The 18445-nt window shown below is 41.6% G+C and overlaps 1 protein-coding gene across 1 annotated transcript in view; it reads right to left on the bottom strand.

The window, feature by feature from the left end:
• The window catches only part of gpr158b (G protein-coupled receptor 158b), a gene marked incomplete at both ends in the record, with an annotated part of 46974 nt that overhangs the window by 14878 nt on the left and 13651 nt on the right, over positions 1-18445 (bottom strand). Inside the window, 4 exons of the mRNA XM_079284507.1 lie at positions 977-1086; positions 7791-7859; positions 9140-9351; positions 12526-12628. Coding sequence (XP_079140633.1) covers positions 977-1086; positions 7791-7859; positions 9140-9351; positions 12526-12628 — 494 coding nt within the window. The remainder of the gene's footprint in view (positions 1-976; positions 1087-7790; positions 7860-9139; positions 9352-12525; positions 12629-18445) is intronic.

Genomic DNA, 18445 nt, shown 5'->3' with positions numbered 1-18445 from the left:
GTGTCCTCACTGCATTCACACAAGACAACTCTGCCTCTGTAAAGGGAATTAAAAATGCAACACATCAGCCAGAATAGTTTCAAAAGGATTTGATGCTGGGTAAGGAGAGCTATAGGGGACAAAGATGAAGTTATATAAATATCCCCATCCAGTCACTTCTCCGTTTATATCCACTCTCCTCATCTTCCCTCCCGACCAGAGTGTGACAAATCTATCTCATCTCTGATATATATTCAGTGAGACCGGGCTATAAGAGCTCGGCCTTGGGGCACACTTAAAGCCCAGCGAGCCCGGGAAAAAAATCTAAATGGTAATTTTGCCAAGGGAACACTCTGGCGGCCTTTGACCCCCCTTCTACCATCTCACCAACACTTGCTCAGAGCAGGAGAGCAGGACGAGAGTATGTGTCTTAATAGATACTTCAGCAGGCAGATGCAGATAGACCTTACCTAATGGGAAATTAAAATGTGCTTATTGACAGCATGCATGTGTGTGAGTGCAGACTGAGAGGGAGCGGAATAATTAACACACTACGGCTGACTCAAAGGGCAAGCACTTAATATCTGGAGAGGAGAGAGGATAGAGAGGAGGAGATGAGAAGGCAGGAGAGGAGGGGAAAGGAAGAAAAGAGAGGAGACAGGAAGAAAGAAGTGGGGAGAATATGAAGTGATTAGAGGAAAAAGAGAGGCGACAGAACGACACAAGGAGAGGAATATAGGAACTGAGAAGAATAAAGATGCAAGGAGACGGAAAGAAAGGAGAGACAAGGAGAGGAGATAAGGGGACAAGGAGATGAGAAGATAGAAAGAGAAGCAGAGCAGAGACAAAATTAGATGAGGAGAGGAGGAAGGGAAATTAAATGGAAAGAGAGGAGATAGGAGGTGGGGGGGACATGTGTTTTTTTGATTCAACATCCAGGAAATGTAATTTCTCATATGATCACTCTTTAAATTCCAATAATTGTAGTGTACAGTACCTGTACAGCTTGAGGATGACGGTGCCGTACATGACAGCGAAACCCAGGAGGCGAACCCACCTCAGGAGGATGCACCGAAACACACTGGGATGGAAGTACATGATCATCGCCTGCAGAGTGTTGCAACAGTTAGTGTTCACACTGACAGACACAGATTTTATACATACATTTATTTAATTGTTTTCTCCCCCACTCCTGTCACAGTCCTCTCATGTTCACACAGAAGGAATCAGTAATGAATACGGGTCTCCAGCATGTGATAACCAGAGCCGGAGGCAGATTTGGCCTCGCTGACATCGCTTCCAGAGCTCCCGCTGGCATCTCTTAACTGCACGTTGTGCATAAGTCAGCTTCCAGAACAAACTATGAGAGTTTCAAGGGTTAGTTCTTATCTCACTGCTGGTATTTAAAAAGCGTCTGCATCGAGTATTTGCAGGTTAATTTGCATCAACAGTGCGTAGGCTCTCGCATGCTTCTGATTTTGCACATGTACGGCCATTTTTGGTCTCCGTGTGATTGGAAATATATAAAACGGAGCATTTGCCAGTGGCTCACAAAATGTCAGCCTTTCGTTTCCTTCTTGGAGTGAGCACCTGTTATACTGTTAAAGATGAGGCTGTGACAGGCAGACGCGACATGTCTGATATCAAGCTGTAAAGATCCGAGCTTCCATTTGCGCTTCTGTCGCTGCTGCATTTGATTTCATCAGTGTGCACCTCAGAGGGGACGCCCCACATCAAATCTCCAGTGACCCGAAGATCCAGTGCAGTGACTCTCTTCTCATTTCCACTGAAGCAAAGAAAACCTGCTGCTTTACTCACCTGGCGGATACACATCCTCCAGGGTGTTAAAGAACGACTCTTTCCTGAGTCAGTCTTGTTGTTTTTAAATATGCGCCGCATCAATTCACACAAAGCATACACAGGTTCTCAAGTTTTAACCATGATGATTTTTTACAGACCCTTTATGATGGTCATCTTTATACTAGCTCCCAAATTGTCCATACCTCTGAGATGTGCTTCAACTGAGTTCTCTAAGCCAGCAGTGAACAGCATAATCATGTAGCCGACACCGAAGACGGCGTGGAGGAAAACTTCTCCTGCTCTTTTTGTAAAATGTCCAAAAAAAAGAGACGGGGGCTGGATCACGGTGCTTCCCGCTTTGCACTCTCCAACCAGCCAGTATTTTTGACTTAGATATTTCAATTTTTATCTTGTATGAAACAGAATATGAGGTACAAAAAAAAAAAAGCTGAGCTCTTGTGGTGAAGCTGCTTGTTCCATTAATAGCAAATAGACATCTTAAAGCCAGAGTTCCAGGTTGGCACAACTATAGATTTCCTTTTAACGAGTATGATCATCTTTACTGGAGCAGCACACTGCACCAATTTACTGTCATATCTGTATTACTGTACCATTCATATAGTCTCTATACTTTTGCACATTTCCTCTTCAATATTTTGCTCATTCCTGCAGAAAACGATTCAGCTCTTTCAGTTTAAAAGGGATATACAGTACGTATTGTGTTTAGTGTATTCCATATTTGTATTGTACATTCTACTATATTTATGGTCCTTGGCTTTTACGGTACTTGATTTTATATTCATTGTCTCTTGCTATGTTTATTGCTATAGCACTTAAACACCAAGGCATATTCCTTATCCGAATCCATAAACTGGAAGTTATAGTTAACCATGAGGCCAGGATATAGTTTCAAAAGCAGTAAAAACACATTCCAGAGATGTACAGCCAGTAGTTCATCCCAGCTCGTATGATGCCTTGGCATTCAAGAGACAGCAGCTATCCAAAGTAATTAGGCAAACAAACAAACAGCACCTGTAACCGCTTTCCCTCAGTGAAGAAGCAGAACATCTGTGGCAAACTCAACGAAGAAACCAGCCAACCCTGAGGCTGCAAAAGTCTGGGTGTAAGATATCTTCACAGAACGGGGAAACTAATGTGTGTGCTACGGCCTCAGCAATGGAGTATTTTAGTAATCAAGTACCGATTATTCCATCGATTTAATAGGGTTGTCGGACAAAAAAATGAATTCGCTTTAAATATGCAGCTATGGTAAATATACAAAAGAAAAAATAAGACAATAACTAATTGGTCCCAATTTTAGAAAAAGCAACATTGCTTAAATTGCATACGATGTAGCCGTCGAAAGTAAACTAGTTAGCTGCTAAGCTAGCAGGAGTAAAGATGCTAACTGCTCAGCTGTAGGTTGCTAACTAGAGTTACTTGAACTGTATTGGTAGCATCGGCCAACAGAAGAGTTTCTCTAGGTTAGCTTGAGTGACTAGTGGAGAAGTGAACAAGTCACGGTGACCCGGAGCCATGTGGGTACTCCGATGAAGAGAAGTCTGTTGGGCTGTTGGGCATTCCTGACCAGAACCGCTGCCGTCTTCTCTCGAACCACGAACTGTTTCTCCAGGACTGACGGCAAACTGTGAGTTGGACTTGGTGTTTTTGCACCGTTAAGGGTAAGAATTCTGCCGGCCTCACTCGAGCAACACCCGGGCCTTTTGCGTGTGTGAGACTGGTTAACAGCTAAGAATGTTAGCTGTTTGCTTTAGGAAAGTAACGGTTAAAGGGGTGAGAAAAGAGGACTTTGCCAAAGGAACCTGAGATGATTTAAGTTGTGTGTAATACTATTTTGGTATAAGCCAATTCCATTTTGCATTTAGTTTTTTAGGTAATTAATTGCAAATTTATTGTTCATATTATTAGTTGGTTACTATTTGTTATTTTAAAGGAGTCAAATTTGTTCTGTTTTTTTCAACATAAAGTGTAAATATATTTGAAACATTTCAAAAAGCAGTCGGTAAACTATTGTTCCTTTTCATTCCAAATACTTGTCTGCAGCCAGTTATTCATAATAGAGCAGTCTACATAAATAGATCCACTGTTGAGTTTATCAGTGGCTCAGTTTGGCTGTAGGGTTATATAAGTTTCACCCAAATCAGATGAACCTTTGTGGTAGTTATCTTAGGAAACCAAACCCAAACACTCCATCATTTCAGTTTAAAGTTAGTTACAGCAACTTGGGTATACTATTGAGTGTTATGTGTTTTGCTACGTGTGTAATTGTATACTATATGTGACCTCCAACAGAAATGCAGAGTAAATGGTGTGATAAAAAAGACAAAGCGATGAAATAACTAACTTCTCTATTCAGGAGGATAAAAATCGATTCTCAAGATGACACGTAGTGAATATGCATTGAAGTAATGTCACAGCAATATAAACAATTCAGTGATCGAGCTTCTATCTTGCTTTCATTTTCACATTCTTTGCCATGTTTGTTTGTGTAATCTATAAACAGAACCGACAGCAGTATCACCCATTCTACCAAAATGTGTCTCAGTGTGTAATTAAACTGTCATAACGTCCCGATTTCAGCCTTCAGTCGGTCCACTCTCGGTTCAGCTATGCCATACAGCCATTTCTCTCACTTCCTGACCAAGAATGTGTCACACAGAGTCGAAGCCGTTTCCTTGCAGACACAATCACCATCAAAACCTTGCGGTGACAAAGTCCGTCATTGGTATGCCGGTCATGAGAGAGTGGAGACCCGAGTCCATTTTATCATAAGAACACGAATAATACGGGTGGTTCCTTTTTAGTGCTCTGCTACCGACTGAGTCACTGTTGCAGCTCACAATCTGATCAATTATTTGACATATGGTTTCAATTTTGAAAATAAATAATTATTCTCTCCATATTTCAGACAAAGACTGATTTTCAAAATGAGAGCGATTTTGTGGAAGACATCCTTGATGTGATTCATAGCTTTAATATTAATAATGTGCTTTACTGAAAGATGAGAAGTTTGGTAAGAATCACATGATATCCGTCTCATGTCTATGGAGCTGGAACCAGGAAGTGCTTGGCATAAAGATCCACTGGGAAACATCTAGCTCTGTCCAAAGTTTAAAATTCTTCCTACCAACACCTTTGAAGCGCATTCATTCATTTGTTTAATTCGTACACAAACGGAGGTACAAAAAAAACGGAATGTTTTCGTCAGCTTGTATTGAGAGGTGTGCCAGGCTAACTATTTACCCCTGTTTCCAGTCTTTACACTAAGCTATGCTAACCAGGCCCGTGGCTCCAGCTCCATACCTAACACAGACATGAGCTTATCAACCTTTTTATCTTGGTCTCAGACAGAAAGCATTGAGTGTATTTCATAAAATATTGAGGTATTCTTTTAAATCTGCATTAATTGATTTTGTGTCCACTTGATGGTGCAATGCAACGAGCTGTATACACAACATCATCGTTGTATTACCTTGTAAAGCTGATACGGTGACGTCTTAGGAAACGGAGACTTATTTACAGATTAAGTAGATGCAGAGCAACATTTGGTCTTACTGGATGAATATCAGGCCAATATTTACTCTCCTTTTAGCTCACTTTTAGTCTCCACCAACTCCTGAGGGGAATATCTTGTTCACCAGCTGGTCGCTAACTTTGTCTGTCTCTGTGTGTTTGTCACATTACGTGTAGTCTTTTGATCTCTTGTTAATATACCAATATTTATCAGAGTAGCTTTAAGTATTGTGTATTTCTTTAGCACGTAGAAATGAATTTGACAATTGATTTGATAATTGAACAAAACACATTTGTTCCATTTTTCCTCTGCTTCTGTGAAGCAACGTGACACTTGAATGAAGCAATTGCAACTGTTGGTGCTGAAACAAATAATAGAACAGACGTATACACAAAGAAATAAATGCGTTAAGAACAGATTAACAGACCAGATGCTGCCAACCCTTAAGGGTAATTCACCGTGCACTGAAGTTAACCTGCGGTTGGGATTAGCATCCTGCTTGGCACCTTCATCTCTTTGCCTCCTGAGCAATCATCCTGCCTCCTAGCTCTCTGGTATAGCCTCCATGACGGAGAAAAACAACACATCACCTCCACAAATACGAGGTAAAAGTAGGCCACGCTGTTTCTGACACCCACAATGCAGAAATGCAAATCCCTGCACAAATGCACATGAACACATTCATAGGAAAATGTGAAGATTTAAGGCCACTCCATGCTGCCCATAAACACAGACACACCCTTTCTGCAGTGCTACCCATGTGGACTACAAAGTCACAGGGGATTGCACAGTAAAAAGCCACATTTTTATATCGCCCAGAAGAGAAGGTGGCCCCCCCTGGTTTGCATCCAACCTCCCATGCCTCCGCTATCAATTAATCAGCAGATGTATTTTTAAAACAAGTTGTGCTAGAACTTGCTAGACTGTTAAAAAATGCATCGAGCACCAGAGCGGAGCAGCTGCGCCGAGCTTAGCCGAGGAGGCTGGTTGCGGCTGCAACAAAGAAACGGCAGCAGCAACAAACGTTGAGACTGCGGGAGAGGAGACAAGACACAAAGGTGGGACGGCGAGAGAACACACAGAGGGGTAATGGAAGTAAAAGATGGGGGAAGGGTACACGGGGAAAAGGTATAGTCTCAGGCAGGCAAGGTGCTTAGAAATGAAGAGGGGGGGGGGGGTAAAGATTGAGTTACAGCAGAGCAAAGGAAGGAAGAGACTTTTGATTGTATCAGAGTGTGTGTGAACATAACAGAGTGGCAGGATATTTTTGGGGAGGTTTTTTGTGGTACTTGAGTTGTCCTTGGTGTGAATGGAGGAGAGGGTGGATGCCAAATCAAATCCATTTTGAGCATCACAGCTAAAGTTGGCCGATATTGAAACTCCCCCAACTGACAATATTGCTTTAAAAATACATAAATAGATACGAAATTGTCGTCCAAAAAAAGCTGAAAAGAGAGATGCACGTTGATATGAATAGTTATGGCCTCGAGACGCATATGTTGCAACACCCGTAAGTCGCCACAGCATATAGGCAGTCAGAGGCTCTCCTTTTTCATTTTGTTTAAAACCTAAGAATTGTCAAGTAGACACGTTTGCATTTTTTTTGCTGATGAGAGTGGACATCTTTAGGCGTTAGGGCTACATGGGTAATTAATAGGGCTTCCTTGTATGTGCAAACATACTTGGCAATACACTATTTCTGATTCTGATGTTGCCCAAGCCTATATCACAGTATAAACATATACGCCAAGTGTGGTCACTCCAGGACAAACCTAGAATACCTGCGGCTCTTTATCTGCTGCACCAAAACGATCAGGCTTTCCATTCTAATGCAAATGTATTTCTTACGGTAACCCTTCAGTAACTTTAGAATGAGGACAAAAACCTTGATCCCAAGAGTCAGCCAAGCACTCTGAAGCTTTTTTCTTCCTTTCTTAAAAATGGCTATCATCCAGCCATCAGGCCTCGTGTTTGAGGAGAGCAGTGGCACACTGTTGGCATTCTGTGCAAGTATTTGAAGGGGCCGAATTCCCCAGTTACGTCTGATCTCCCCATTACATGGCACTCGGGTTTCTTCCATCTGTTCTCCTGCTAAAGATGGGCTTCTGACGCAGTGCTCCAGGTGCACTGTGGGCTGTGTGCACAAGTGCAAATACACACCTATACGGTGCACGCTGGCACCTACCTGGACAGGTTTACACATTCAGACAACAGAAAGGCTGGCAGAGGCACACGCACAAAAAGACACAGTCGTACTGATCATGCACACCGACTCTTTGTTTTTGTCCAGACAATGATCATATACAGTACTATAACAGCACCTATAGCTGCAGCAGAAGAAGTAGGAGGCAAGGTGTACTGCCTTATTTACACACTAATATATTCTATTGTGAACAGGAATCCTTTTTTAATGAAAGTAATGGAATAGACTGACTGAGTAGATTGTGGGTGCTTCAAGATCAGAATACAGACTTACTGGGAAGTAGAGCAGTAAAGACCCAAACAAGATGGCTTCCAGTAGAATCAGACCAGATGCGCGGATGTTCTGTTTTGGGGAAAGAGACACAAAAGAAAACAAAGATCAATTCATCAATCACTTACAGGGAAAAGGTGATGTCTTTAGATTAAAAGTTTCCTCAGCTTTGTGGATTGGCACCAAGTCATGAACTGCAACATGGCAAACATGGCAAATATAATGCATCACTTGTTGTTGCTGTAAATCTTTTATCGCTGTTTGTTTTAACCGAGTACTGTGAGGACTTGTAGCTCCAGCTTCTTTGCCATTGCAGGTCATTGCCTCTTTCAAAGCAGACAGAGAGGAGTTGAACATATCAACATTAGCAAGTATACATATACGTGCTAATGTTTTGCCTTCCCCTGAAACAAGAATATAAGTGACGATAGACGCTTTTCTGGGTTGGATTTAATCTTCCACATTACCACAATAACGGACTTTCAATGTTTGTTTCATGTTAATTCAAAGGGCTCCGGGGACATTTCTTGTGAACGGAAGAAATGTGGGAGATTTTGAGGCAACAACGCACAAATGTCTATAAATATAGCACACCGGGAAAGATTCGACTGAACTTTGCCTGAGGAGGGGTTGTAATAATTCTACACCGTGAGGAGCTCATATTTATTTCACTTAATTCTATGAAAGTCTATTCTGAGCAAAAGATTTTTCCTCTGGGATTAGATAACGGCTGACTGGAACGCTTCGAAGCTCCTACCGTTGCCATGATACTCAACGTCAAAATCAGGATTCCAATGCCTCATTTATATTTTTATATACAATACCCCCAAAAGTCCCCTAATTCCCTTGAAATAAGGAAGAGTAGTCACACATTATTTATTATGCATCAACATTATTGTGTGTGGAAGGTTTGTGTATGGTGCTAAACCAGGTTTTTAAAATGTTAAATGTTTGCATAGGCTACAGTATACTGCATGTATTTATTCATTTGTCTTTTATGGTCTATTACTGTAATTAATTTGATGGTAACTTTACACATTTTGTGGTGGTTTTCATTTCAATAAAAGTAAAATCCCTTTGTCCTCATCTTTCATGTGACATTAATAGCAAAGTAAAGGGGGAAGGTAAGCCACTGCACACTGCACTACGACTACTCCTACCACTACTACTAAATGAAACATTCAGTAGGTTTTAACTGTATTCTCATTGAGTTTGGGAACTCATCAATGACAGATTTTTTTTTTTTTAAATGGCCAAAATCCAAGCAACAGAAGATGAGATTTTTTGACTTTTAGCACATACTTTAAGTGCAGTTTCCCTTTGAATTCACAGCGTTTGATTTGCCCCCCCACCTTCTTCCTCCTGAAGTGGTATACCACCACCATGCAGGCCAGGTCCAGCACCATGCACAGACCCTGGAAGGAGGCCACAGCGAGCCGCAGGGCACCGTCCTCCCGCACCAGGCAGGGTGTGTCGTCCCGGCAGTAGGGGCAGCCCTCGCGGCACGGCAGACACTTACTGGACACGTCGGACGTCTCGTCCCTGTTCGAGCCCTGCTCCTTACCTGAGGACATGACGGCACTTTAGTTGACAATCACAACCCTAAATGTTGTTGGTGATTTGCATGCTATATATTACTGCAAAGCAGAAGTATTTGTCTTCTAACCGATGAAAGACGGCCTTTTGAAAACGTATAAACAAAATTTAGAACGTGGGTCTGATTATAGTGTTTTCAAGGCTTGTTAATGCAATTTATTTGGTTCAGCTCTCACACACTGACTCCTCATTAAATGCTCAGTTAATCAATTTGAAGGAATCAAAATCATCAATCCAATAAATCACAAAGCCTTGGGGGTGATAATTACAAGAACACTGCCTTTAATTAGGCAGATGAGGGAATAATGAAGGAGAGGGCGACATGGCTCCCTTCATCACTCTGGTCTGCATAATTGTTGTTATACCAGCATGTGGCACATTTTTTCGAACATCTCATTTGAGTGTTCACATTAGCATGGATGTGTTGTGTTATGTGCCCTTGAAACCAAAATGTAATCAATTACAAGTAAAGAAAGGACAGGCGATGCCAAAAAATATATTTATTTATTTCATTCTGTGACATTTCTGCTGTGGCAGGATTTGTAGTCAATCGCACGGACGCACGAACACACACACACACACACACACACACACACACACACACACACACACACACACACACACACACACACACACACACACACACACACACGGTGCAGCTCTTCTTGAAACACGATGCTTGATAAACATGTAAGTCCCAGAGCTCATTCACTATGCAAACACTGCTTAAGTTGTACAGCGCTTCAGTAGACCTTGATTGCAAGGTAATGATTAAACAAATTAAGTAGGAATCTACTGGACATTTATGGACATAATGATAAACATTAAAGACAAATTATCAATCAGGCAGTCACAGATTTAAGAAACCACACAAGGTGGCTTTGTTTTTCCAGTTCGTCTCGTGTGATTTAGAGTTTGGAAAAGAAGGGAAGGAGGTGACTCGTGATCTTCCCCCTTTACTGTCTTTTGCCTTTTTGCTGTGAACTCCAGTTAAGCCGTTTATCTTCTCTGGTATTCATGATATTCACAATGTGAGTTTCACACACAACTCTCTTTTGGTGGTTTGTGAGATGTGGAATCCCTCTTCGGCAAAGCTGCCTGGACTGTTGCTGAATAGTCCAACATCTATTTTTTTCCCGCCACTGTTTCATAATGAACCCAAAATATTTTTACACTTTTTTTAAGGGGTGGGCCAGGTGATTCCACACCTCTCCGTTTGGGGGCAGTGGTCAACACGAAAAGTCGTTTTTGTACCTGCATGAATAACAAAAGTGGAACCAAAAAAAATCATCTCAAGATGGAAAACCTCCTGCTGAGCTCAGAGTGCAGAATTAGCTGTTAACTCCACCTGGTGAAGGGGTGAAGTACTGAAAGGTGGTGAAAAGTTTTGCACAGAACCTGGTGAGGAATGGCTTCTTTAAGTCCAAGTGAGACCGTCTTCATCTTCATCTTCCATGTTGCTAAAAGTTGCGCATTGATTGATGAATGGATGCGATGATGTCATTGCTTGAAACAGTCGGTGCTAATTTACCAAAGCACATTTGATATTTTGTTTTACAGGAAGAAAAGATGATTGGATTCTGATGACGAGATTTTTCTTGAGTAGATTGTTAAATAGGTGCACAATATGACCGACGATGTGATCTAAAATGGTGAAAAAGGGCTTGATTTTAATGAATTGTGCAAACATTTGTCAGTTTGACGTGTGTTTGTTTTATTGTCTAAATTGTCTTTTAAGCCTATAACTTCTATGTCTCGACACAGATCCATCCTACTGTCAGTCTATCTGATAGAAGAGCTCCAGCTAAAGTGTCATTGTGACATTCTAATGAAATGTCATGTTTCATGAGGTTCTACTGCACATTTCAGAATAATTCATTGTTTTTGCTGTTTTTCTCCCTCCATCTTTTCTCCCCTTTGATATCTGTCCTATTGGCCTGTTGCTAGGAAACAATACAAAATCTATTTCCAGTCTGGTCTGTTTTTTGGGACGCACGAGGAATAACAGGCAGGTTCCAGTGGGGCGGAATCAGGGTCGCAAACTACTGCGACCCAATCTGAACCGCAGGGATTTGTAATGACTGGGTCTGCATCGGGTCTCTTCACAGACTGAGGAGACTCATCGCGCTGCATTACAATAAAGCTCCTGCTTAGCATATCATCCCCCTCGTGGGTGCTGTATTGTTGGAGTCGGGGATGAAAACCACAGCAGTTGCTTGATTATCTCGCTCATCAGGGCCACGTTTTGTGCCCGAGGACACTGCAACGCTTTCAGTCAAAGTCTCAGAATACAAGGCATCCACAACCAAAGCAGGAGCATGAAGGGAAAGTTAAGGAGAACAGGTCCGAAAACAAGCTGTGTGCACATGTTCAGGTTTATATGTTTTCAGCCCATATTCATTGTGTCTGTCACATCTGAATAAAAACTAAAGAATCGTGGAAATATGAGATGAATAGCCAGATTAGGACAGACAATATCAATTGACCATAAGATAAACCGCTCCCTCGGACAGTGATTGTCCAATCATAGTTTAGTAAAACTGGATCCCTCCAAAGCAACTCCGGCCAAACTCAAAGTGTCATTGGTCGTTTCTCATCATGAAAAAATCTGATGGCGACATTTATCATTTCAGCCTACGAAATCCATAGCTGTTGACTTCTGTTACTTTGGGTGAAATCAAAGATCCTTTTTTTTAAATGACTAAGAAATTGAAATAGTAAATCTGCCGTTATGAGCCGCATGTCAATTAAAGAGTGACTAATCCTTTATTCAAGTTTTTTTCCATCAACATGCGTTCTCTGTCTACAGTACACAGCCACCTTATACTCCAACAGGTCTGTAATTCAGAAGCCACCAGTGTCTCCCACTAGAACTGAGAATAGAAACATAGTAGACGTTTCCACAACAAGAACAGTCACAATCCTTTGAATGAAGCTTGAGGTTTCATAACCTCACAGGCCCCAGGATACCCATTCAAAGACATAAGAACAAGTTCAAACTAAATGTGTCACTGTCGGCTGAAAAAAATGATGCTTTTTTTCTTCATGAATCCCAAAAGCTTGCTTTTGAACAATTCAAAGTTTTGATCTGACAGCTCACTGCAATATGTTTTTTTGTATCACAGAGGGATTTTTAACCTACTTTTGAAGCCATTGAGCACCACTCGGCTGGGATGGTAGAATCCTCTCCTGCACTGGCACTTGTACTTGTCCAACACAAATCCATGGCCGACGATGGGAGTGCACTGGGAGAAAGAAAAAGACAGGCGGATGTTGAAAAAATGTTGGTTGTAAATAGAATATCACAGGAGTTAGTTGCATTGGGGGCAAAAGTGAGAAGCATAAATGGAAATTCCGTGAAAGTGAAACAACAGGATGGAGGAGGATGACTGTGACTAAGCCAAGCTTTGTTTTGCTTCTTCAATCCAAGAGCAAGTGGGAGTAAAGTGATGACACTCTTTCTGGTATTAAATATAGGACACAACAACAAAATCTGTACAAAACAAAAGCTGTGAAATTAGATATTACATTGTAATAAGCCGATTACAAAATGTACTGTTGTATTGTTTATTAAATTTAATATTTGAGGCTCTTCATTCTTTTCTGAAATTGCACCGGCCAAATACGAGACAATACTCTGTAGAGTAATACAATATAATTGTTGGCTGCAGCTCTGCAGTAATAAAGAGCCAATTATATCATCAAGAAATAGAAATGAACCACAATGTACGTCAAGAAAACATGAGGTCGAAATTATAGTCGCTGCAAAGACTGTGCTGATAGTTCTCTACACACATTCATTCATGTTTTTAGCATTCCTTGCTCCAAGGTATGCCTTAAAATGCCTCTTGAGTAAATGAGATTTGCATTTGCAGTAAATGGATGATACACAAGTTTACAAATAGAGAACGCTGTAACATTTATAATGTAAAGAGCTAGACGTAATCTACAGTGTTTTACAACCTTTATCTTTTGACTGAAATCAAAGAATTTGAACGCTATGCAGGTGCTGTAGTTAAAACAGACGTTACAAACTGACGTGAGCAGTCGTGTGTGTTTTCACTTCCGGCTGATGATTACGCTCCCCAGGCCCCTGCAGTGGTCCCAGTTAATGAACTTGTTTCAATCGTGTTATTGAGTCTCCTCCATCGTTTACATGCTCCTCTGCAGCGTGAAGCAGACGACGCTCCACTTATAAACATGCGTGGTGTCAGGGGAAATCACAGGGCTTTGCCAAGTAACAGGGAAACTAATTAATATCTAAATTAAGAATTAAGGGTTGTTTGTAGAATTTAGGCGCGTCTGCATAATTCCAGTTTGCATTGATAACTGCAAGAGCTCTATGGGCTTACACACCATCTGGAGCAAAACACACTCACATCTAAAGGCACACGTCCCTGTACTTAAATAAAGCTGCAATCAATTTGACATGAACGTTCATGAATAGTGCATCGCCTGCTTACAATACAAACAGTATATCTTCTCTGGGACGGCTGCTGGAGAACAGCAGCACTACATTTATACTTCATGAATCTGTGACAGTCGCTGGTCTTTATATGTTTCTGATTTTTTAAATCAGAGCCCCTGCTGAAGGAATGGACATTTTGGGAAATAAGCGTATTCACTTTCTTGAGTGTCCGATGAGAAAACCGATACCATTCACATGTTTGTGCGCTAAATGGAGCTACATGTACCGGCAGCCATGAGGCAATTAGCTGAGTGTGGAATAAAGACTGGAGGCAGAGGAAACCAACAGCTAGCCAGGCTCAGGCTCAGGCTCAGGCTCAGGCTCAGGCTCAGGCTCAGGCTCAGGCTCAGGCTCAGGCTCAGGCTCAGGCTCAGGCTCAGGCTCAGGCTCAGGCTCAGTAATGAACAACTTGTCATTTTAACAAGTTACCTGTGAATGTACTGCAGAGGTGTGAACTAAATTCTTTCAGCCTCCAGCTACAGTAATGTTCACGCAGTTCACAACACGCAGTTGCCATTATTTTGAACAACAATTCAGTGTATTTATATGTATGTATTTATTCTTCACATTTGTTTGACTTTGAAGCTTCCTGCTGAACTTCTGCACAGATCAGCTTTTTTTTCAAAGCTGACAAACAGCCGCACATCTCTAAACTGGGAAGCAGCAGCAGGAGGGATGAGCTGCCTATAGGGTATAAATGTCTGAACTGAACTGCAAATGTTTGACAGAATAAACATATGGTTCTGATGAATGTTTCCACTTTTTGGAAGAGAGTACTCGCTTCTTTCTTCATGAGAAAGACCATGTACCCTGATAGTGCTGCACCGTAGTTCTATAAAGTTTATTTATAAGAAATGGATTATTCGCGCCATAAATCAGCCACAAGACAAGAGTACATATTTGAGAGAACATTTACAGCATAATTCTTTCCACCTTACAACATTCACCACCTCGCAGCCCAAGCCTTTTCTTATGTTCTTTGCCTTTTCTGCCTTTCACCTTGGACACAATTTCAAAAATGTCTAAATTTCTTCAACAGTTGTCTTTTAATTTTTTTTTATTAGGGGGCTATGCTTCTCTCTTTTACAACAACTTCACTGCTTCCTCCACGATGAACCTCTCGGTGAAAGTAATTCATCATGTGGATAAATGGGGATATGGCAAGGTGCTGATCATAATTAGCAGCCTGTCAGTTGAGAATGATTCTGATTCACGAACACACGCACAGTGGTAAGAACTAAATTGGCCGGTGTGCACGTGTCATGAATCCGACGGTAATTTTACATGTGCAATTATTTTGTGCGCAAAGTAAGAACATTTCACACATATTAGTGAATGAGGTCCTTTTTGGATAAAGACCTCTCTCGCCACATGAGACATGAATAGAAATTAAAGAGCAAAATTCCAAACTGCCACAATAGTGAGTGCATGTAGTCTGAAGACAGCTGGACACACACACAATGGTGTTGGTGCTTAGCTTATCATAGCCGGCTTGATAAATGGCTCTCTCCTGCAGGCAGGTGAGTCATGTTTCGTGGTTTTGGGGTTTTTAAGTTAAAGTACAATCTGCATACAAAACATGAATTGGAACCCAGCAAACATAAAAAAAAGCTGGATAGCTAGAGCATGCATAAAAAGCACAAATACTGTGTGGCAAATTGAGAAAACTGCCCAACCACACACACACACACACACACACACACACACAAACGTACACCACCAGCATTTATTATCAACTATTTTCTGCTTACTCCAAAGGAAGTGGATACTCATTAAGATATGACATACCCAGGGACAGTGAGGTGGGCAAGGATGAAATGATGCTTATTTTAGACTGTTATTGGGCTCTGTGCATCCAAATCGTTGCAATTATTAAACCTGTCTGCACTATCACAGCGGCGGCATTACTGGTTCCCAAGTGCATTTTAAAGCTCAGCAAATAAGTGTAGAAGAAATAAGTGCACATTACTATAATATCCCCATTCATTTCAACCTTGTCTGCGGCGAGTAACATTATTTCCAACCTACCTACAGTACAAGTTTTTATACATCTCTCAGAACTAAGTGCAGATCTCACGAGAACAATGCGGGAAACATTCATGTCACACATGAAGATTGACAAGAAGCATCACAACTAGATTAATGCCACCTAATACTCCTGACCTGCCTCACGAGCAAACCACTCCATATCGTCTATCACCAGCGCTGCTTTCTCCAGCAAATTACACACAATCATGCAGCGACACACACACACACCCACGCACACACACATCTAAAGGCAGGGGGTTTAGCTGTGCCACGGCCGGCCTCACTTTTCCTCAGCCACCATGAAAGGGCCGTGAAACGCTCGTTTGACGTGTCTCAGTTTGATGGATCACCTTCATCAGACCGCAGGCTGAAAGTGAGAAAGTATTTTATAATTGCGCCTTACTTTGGATGCAGTGGGAGCTTCTAATTCCACTTTTTTTCCTAACGCTTGGCTGGCAGGGTTCAAGGTTGCGTTGTCAATCACAGAAAGTGCAAACGACTTATCTTTTAAGGACAGCCTGAGGAGAGGATGTTTTATTACAGAGCCCAGACCTGATCCTTCACTTTCTTAAAACACGTATAGTTGTATCAATGGCACTTCATTATTCAGACTTCAAGTATGTGTGTCTATTGGCTGCATTGCATTGTGGTCTTATGAGGCTGCTCTCAATTCCTGCTTTTGGACTTTTCTATGTATAAAAGATGAATGTTTTTGATAAGTGATGGGTCTGTTGTTGCTCTTTAATTCCAAAGGACAGACTAATGCTTCAATGATACTGTATGTTTTTGAATTGTAATACAATTTTAGTCTCTTGTGGCTCAGTTGGAAATATCTCCACTTTCTCCAGGATTAATACACACTACCAATTAGACCCAGCTGTTTAAAAGAGACATTCTTTTAAGATGACTTTCCCCTCGAAAACGTTTGTGAATTAAACTCTATAAAATTCAACTTTACCACGACAAAATATTAAATCCACAATCACATCAATCCCAGTGAGCGCATGCTAATCTGTCTAACGAGTACAAAACCACAGGTTTTAGCAGCGCCCGCAGCACAACACCACATAACAATATCTCTTGAGACGCAAAGTGTAAAACGTACTTCACATGCAGACTTGAAGCGTTAAACCTTAAAATGAATTATCTGTATAACTTTCACATTGAGGCCCCTCGTGTTTGGACTGCAGTCGGCTGTTTCAGGTTTCTCGCCGTACAATTTGATGAAAAGCTGTGAACATGACACCAAGATGGGAGTTGGCAGGAGAGAAAAAGAGGGAGGAAGAGAGAGAGAGAGAGAGAGAGATAGAGAGCACTCTGCGTCCCTCGGAGATCTATAAATACACTAAAAAGCATTAAACCCTAAAAGCATTACAATCACTCTGTCCCCTGGGTGTGCGATCTGCCTGCTGCTGTTTCACAAGACTACCAACCACTGCAACAGTGGATGTCTGAGGAGAGGAGACCTTGGACTTAAGCCTGTCTGGTATTTCTCCAGCAATTTAAGAGGAAAATACTGCGATATATAGCCACTTATTGATTGGTGGCTTGCCGCGGTTACAGAGCTGTGAGTAGAGATATAGAGTCGCCAGCTGAGTGCTGCCGTTGGTCTCGCTGCATTCTGAGAGGACATTATCACAGGGAATAATGGGATCGTGAACTCAGGAATTCAGGGCTCTGATATAAAATTAAAGAGGAAAAACATTCAAAATGTCAATGCTGATTGGCTGTGGAGCCTTAAAGATATATGAAAGCAGTGGAATGCAAGTCTCACTTGGAGTTTTAAGACTTTATGAGATGAACGCTCAGCATCCCCCACACAGACATCTGGGTGGGCGGTCCCCAGCTCCCTACGTGGACTCGATCGGGAGGCCTCATTCAATTAAGATCCAACTGCTCTTGCCGACTTGACAATCTCTTACACTTCTGGTTGTGGCAGATGCTGAGCTACAGGCAACAGATTGGTGTTTCTCTGTGGAGGATGAATCCTCCCCGACGACTGTCCCTCTCTGCTGTCACTCCTCATCCCTCCCTCCCCGTCTCATCCTGCTCTGCATCCTCGTCCTTCTGCTCTCCTTCCTCACTTCATGCTACAATGCATGCGTCATCAGCCTTATTAAAGATCAAAGAAGGAATATGTTTGATGGAAAATACTACAAAGTATATGCACTGACTACCTTCAGCTTTGTTAAAAAGAAAACCAAATCATGAATCTAATCTATGTGGTGTTTTATTGATATACTTATGATGGTATACTGTTAACTAGAAAGCGGGCATGAAAAGGCCACTCCAGCAATTTAGTAATTTTAGTAGCACATTTAAAGTGAAAGTTGGGGCACTTGTAAGAGTTTAAGAAAGAGTTCAGCAACAGAGGTCAAGATATTGTGGGTCCTGGTTTGTGTTGAGAAAAAAAAATCCCCAAACTTCATGAATAAACCGACTCCAGCACCAGTTTTAATATACAGTGTAATGAGCCAACTTCACTGATTTAGGAAGCCTTTTCAGAGAGGAGTGTTTTCCCTTTGAGACATCTGGACGTCCAAGCGATACAGCCCAAAACAACATC

This window comes from Melanostigma gelatinosum, assembly GCF_949748355.1.
Source record: "Melanostigma gelatinosum genome assembly, chromosome: 15".
Classification (NCBI taxonomy): Eukaryota; Metazoa; Chordata; class Actinopteri; order Perciformes; family Zoarcidae; genus Melanostigma; species Melanostigma gelatinosum.
The sequence above is the reverse complement of the archived record's forward strand: the minus strand, read 5'-3'. Positions and strand labels throughout refer to the sequence as shown.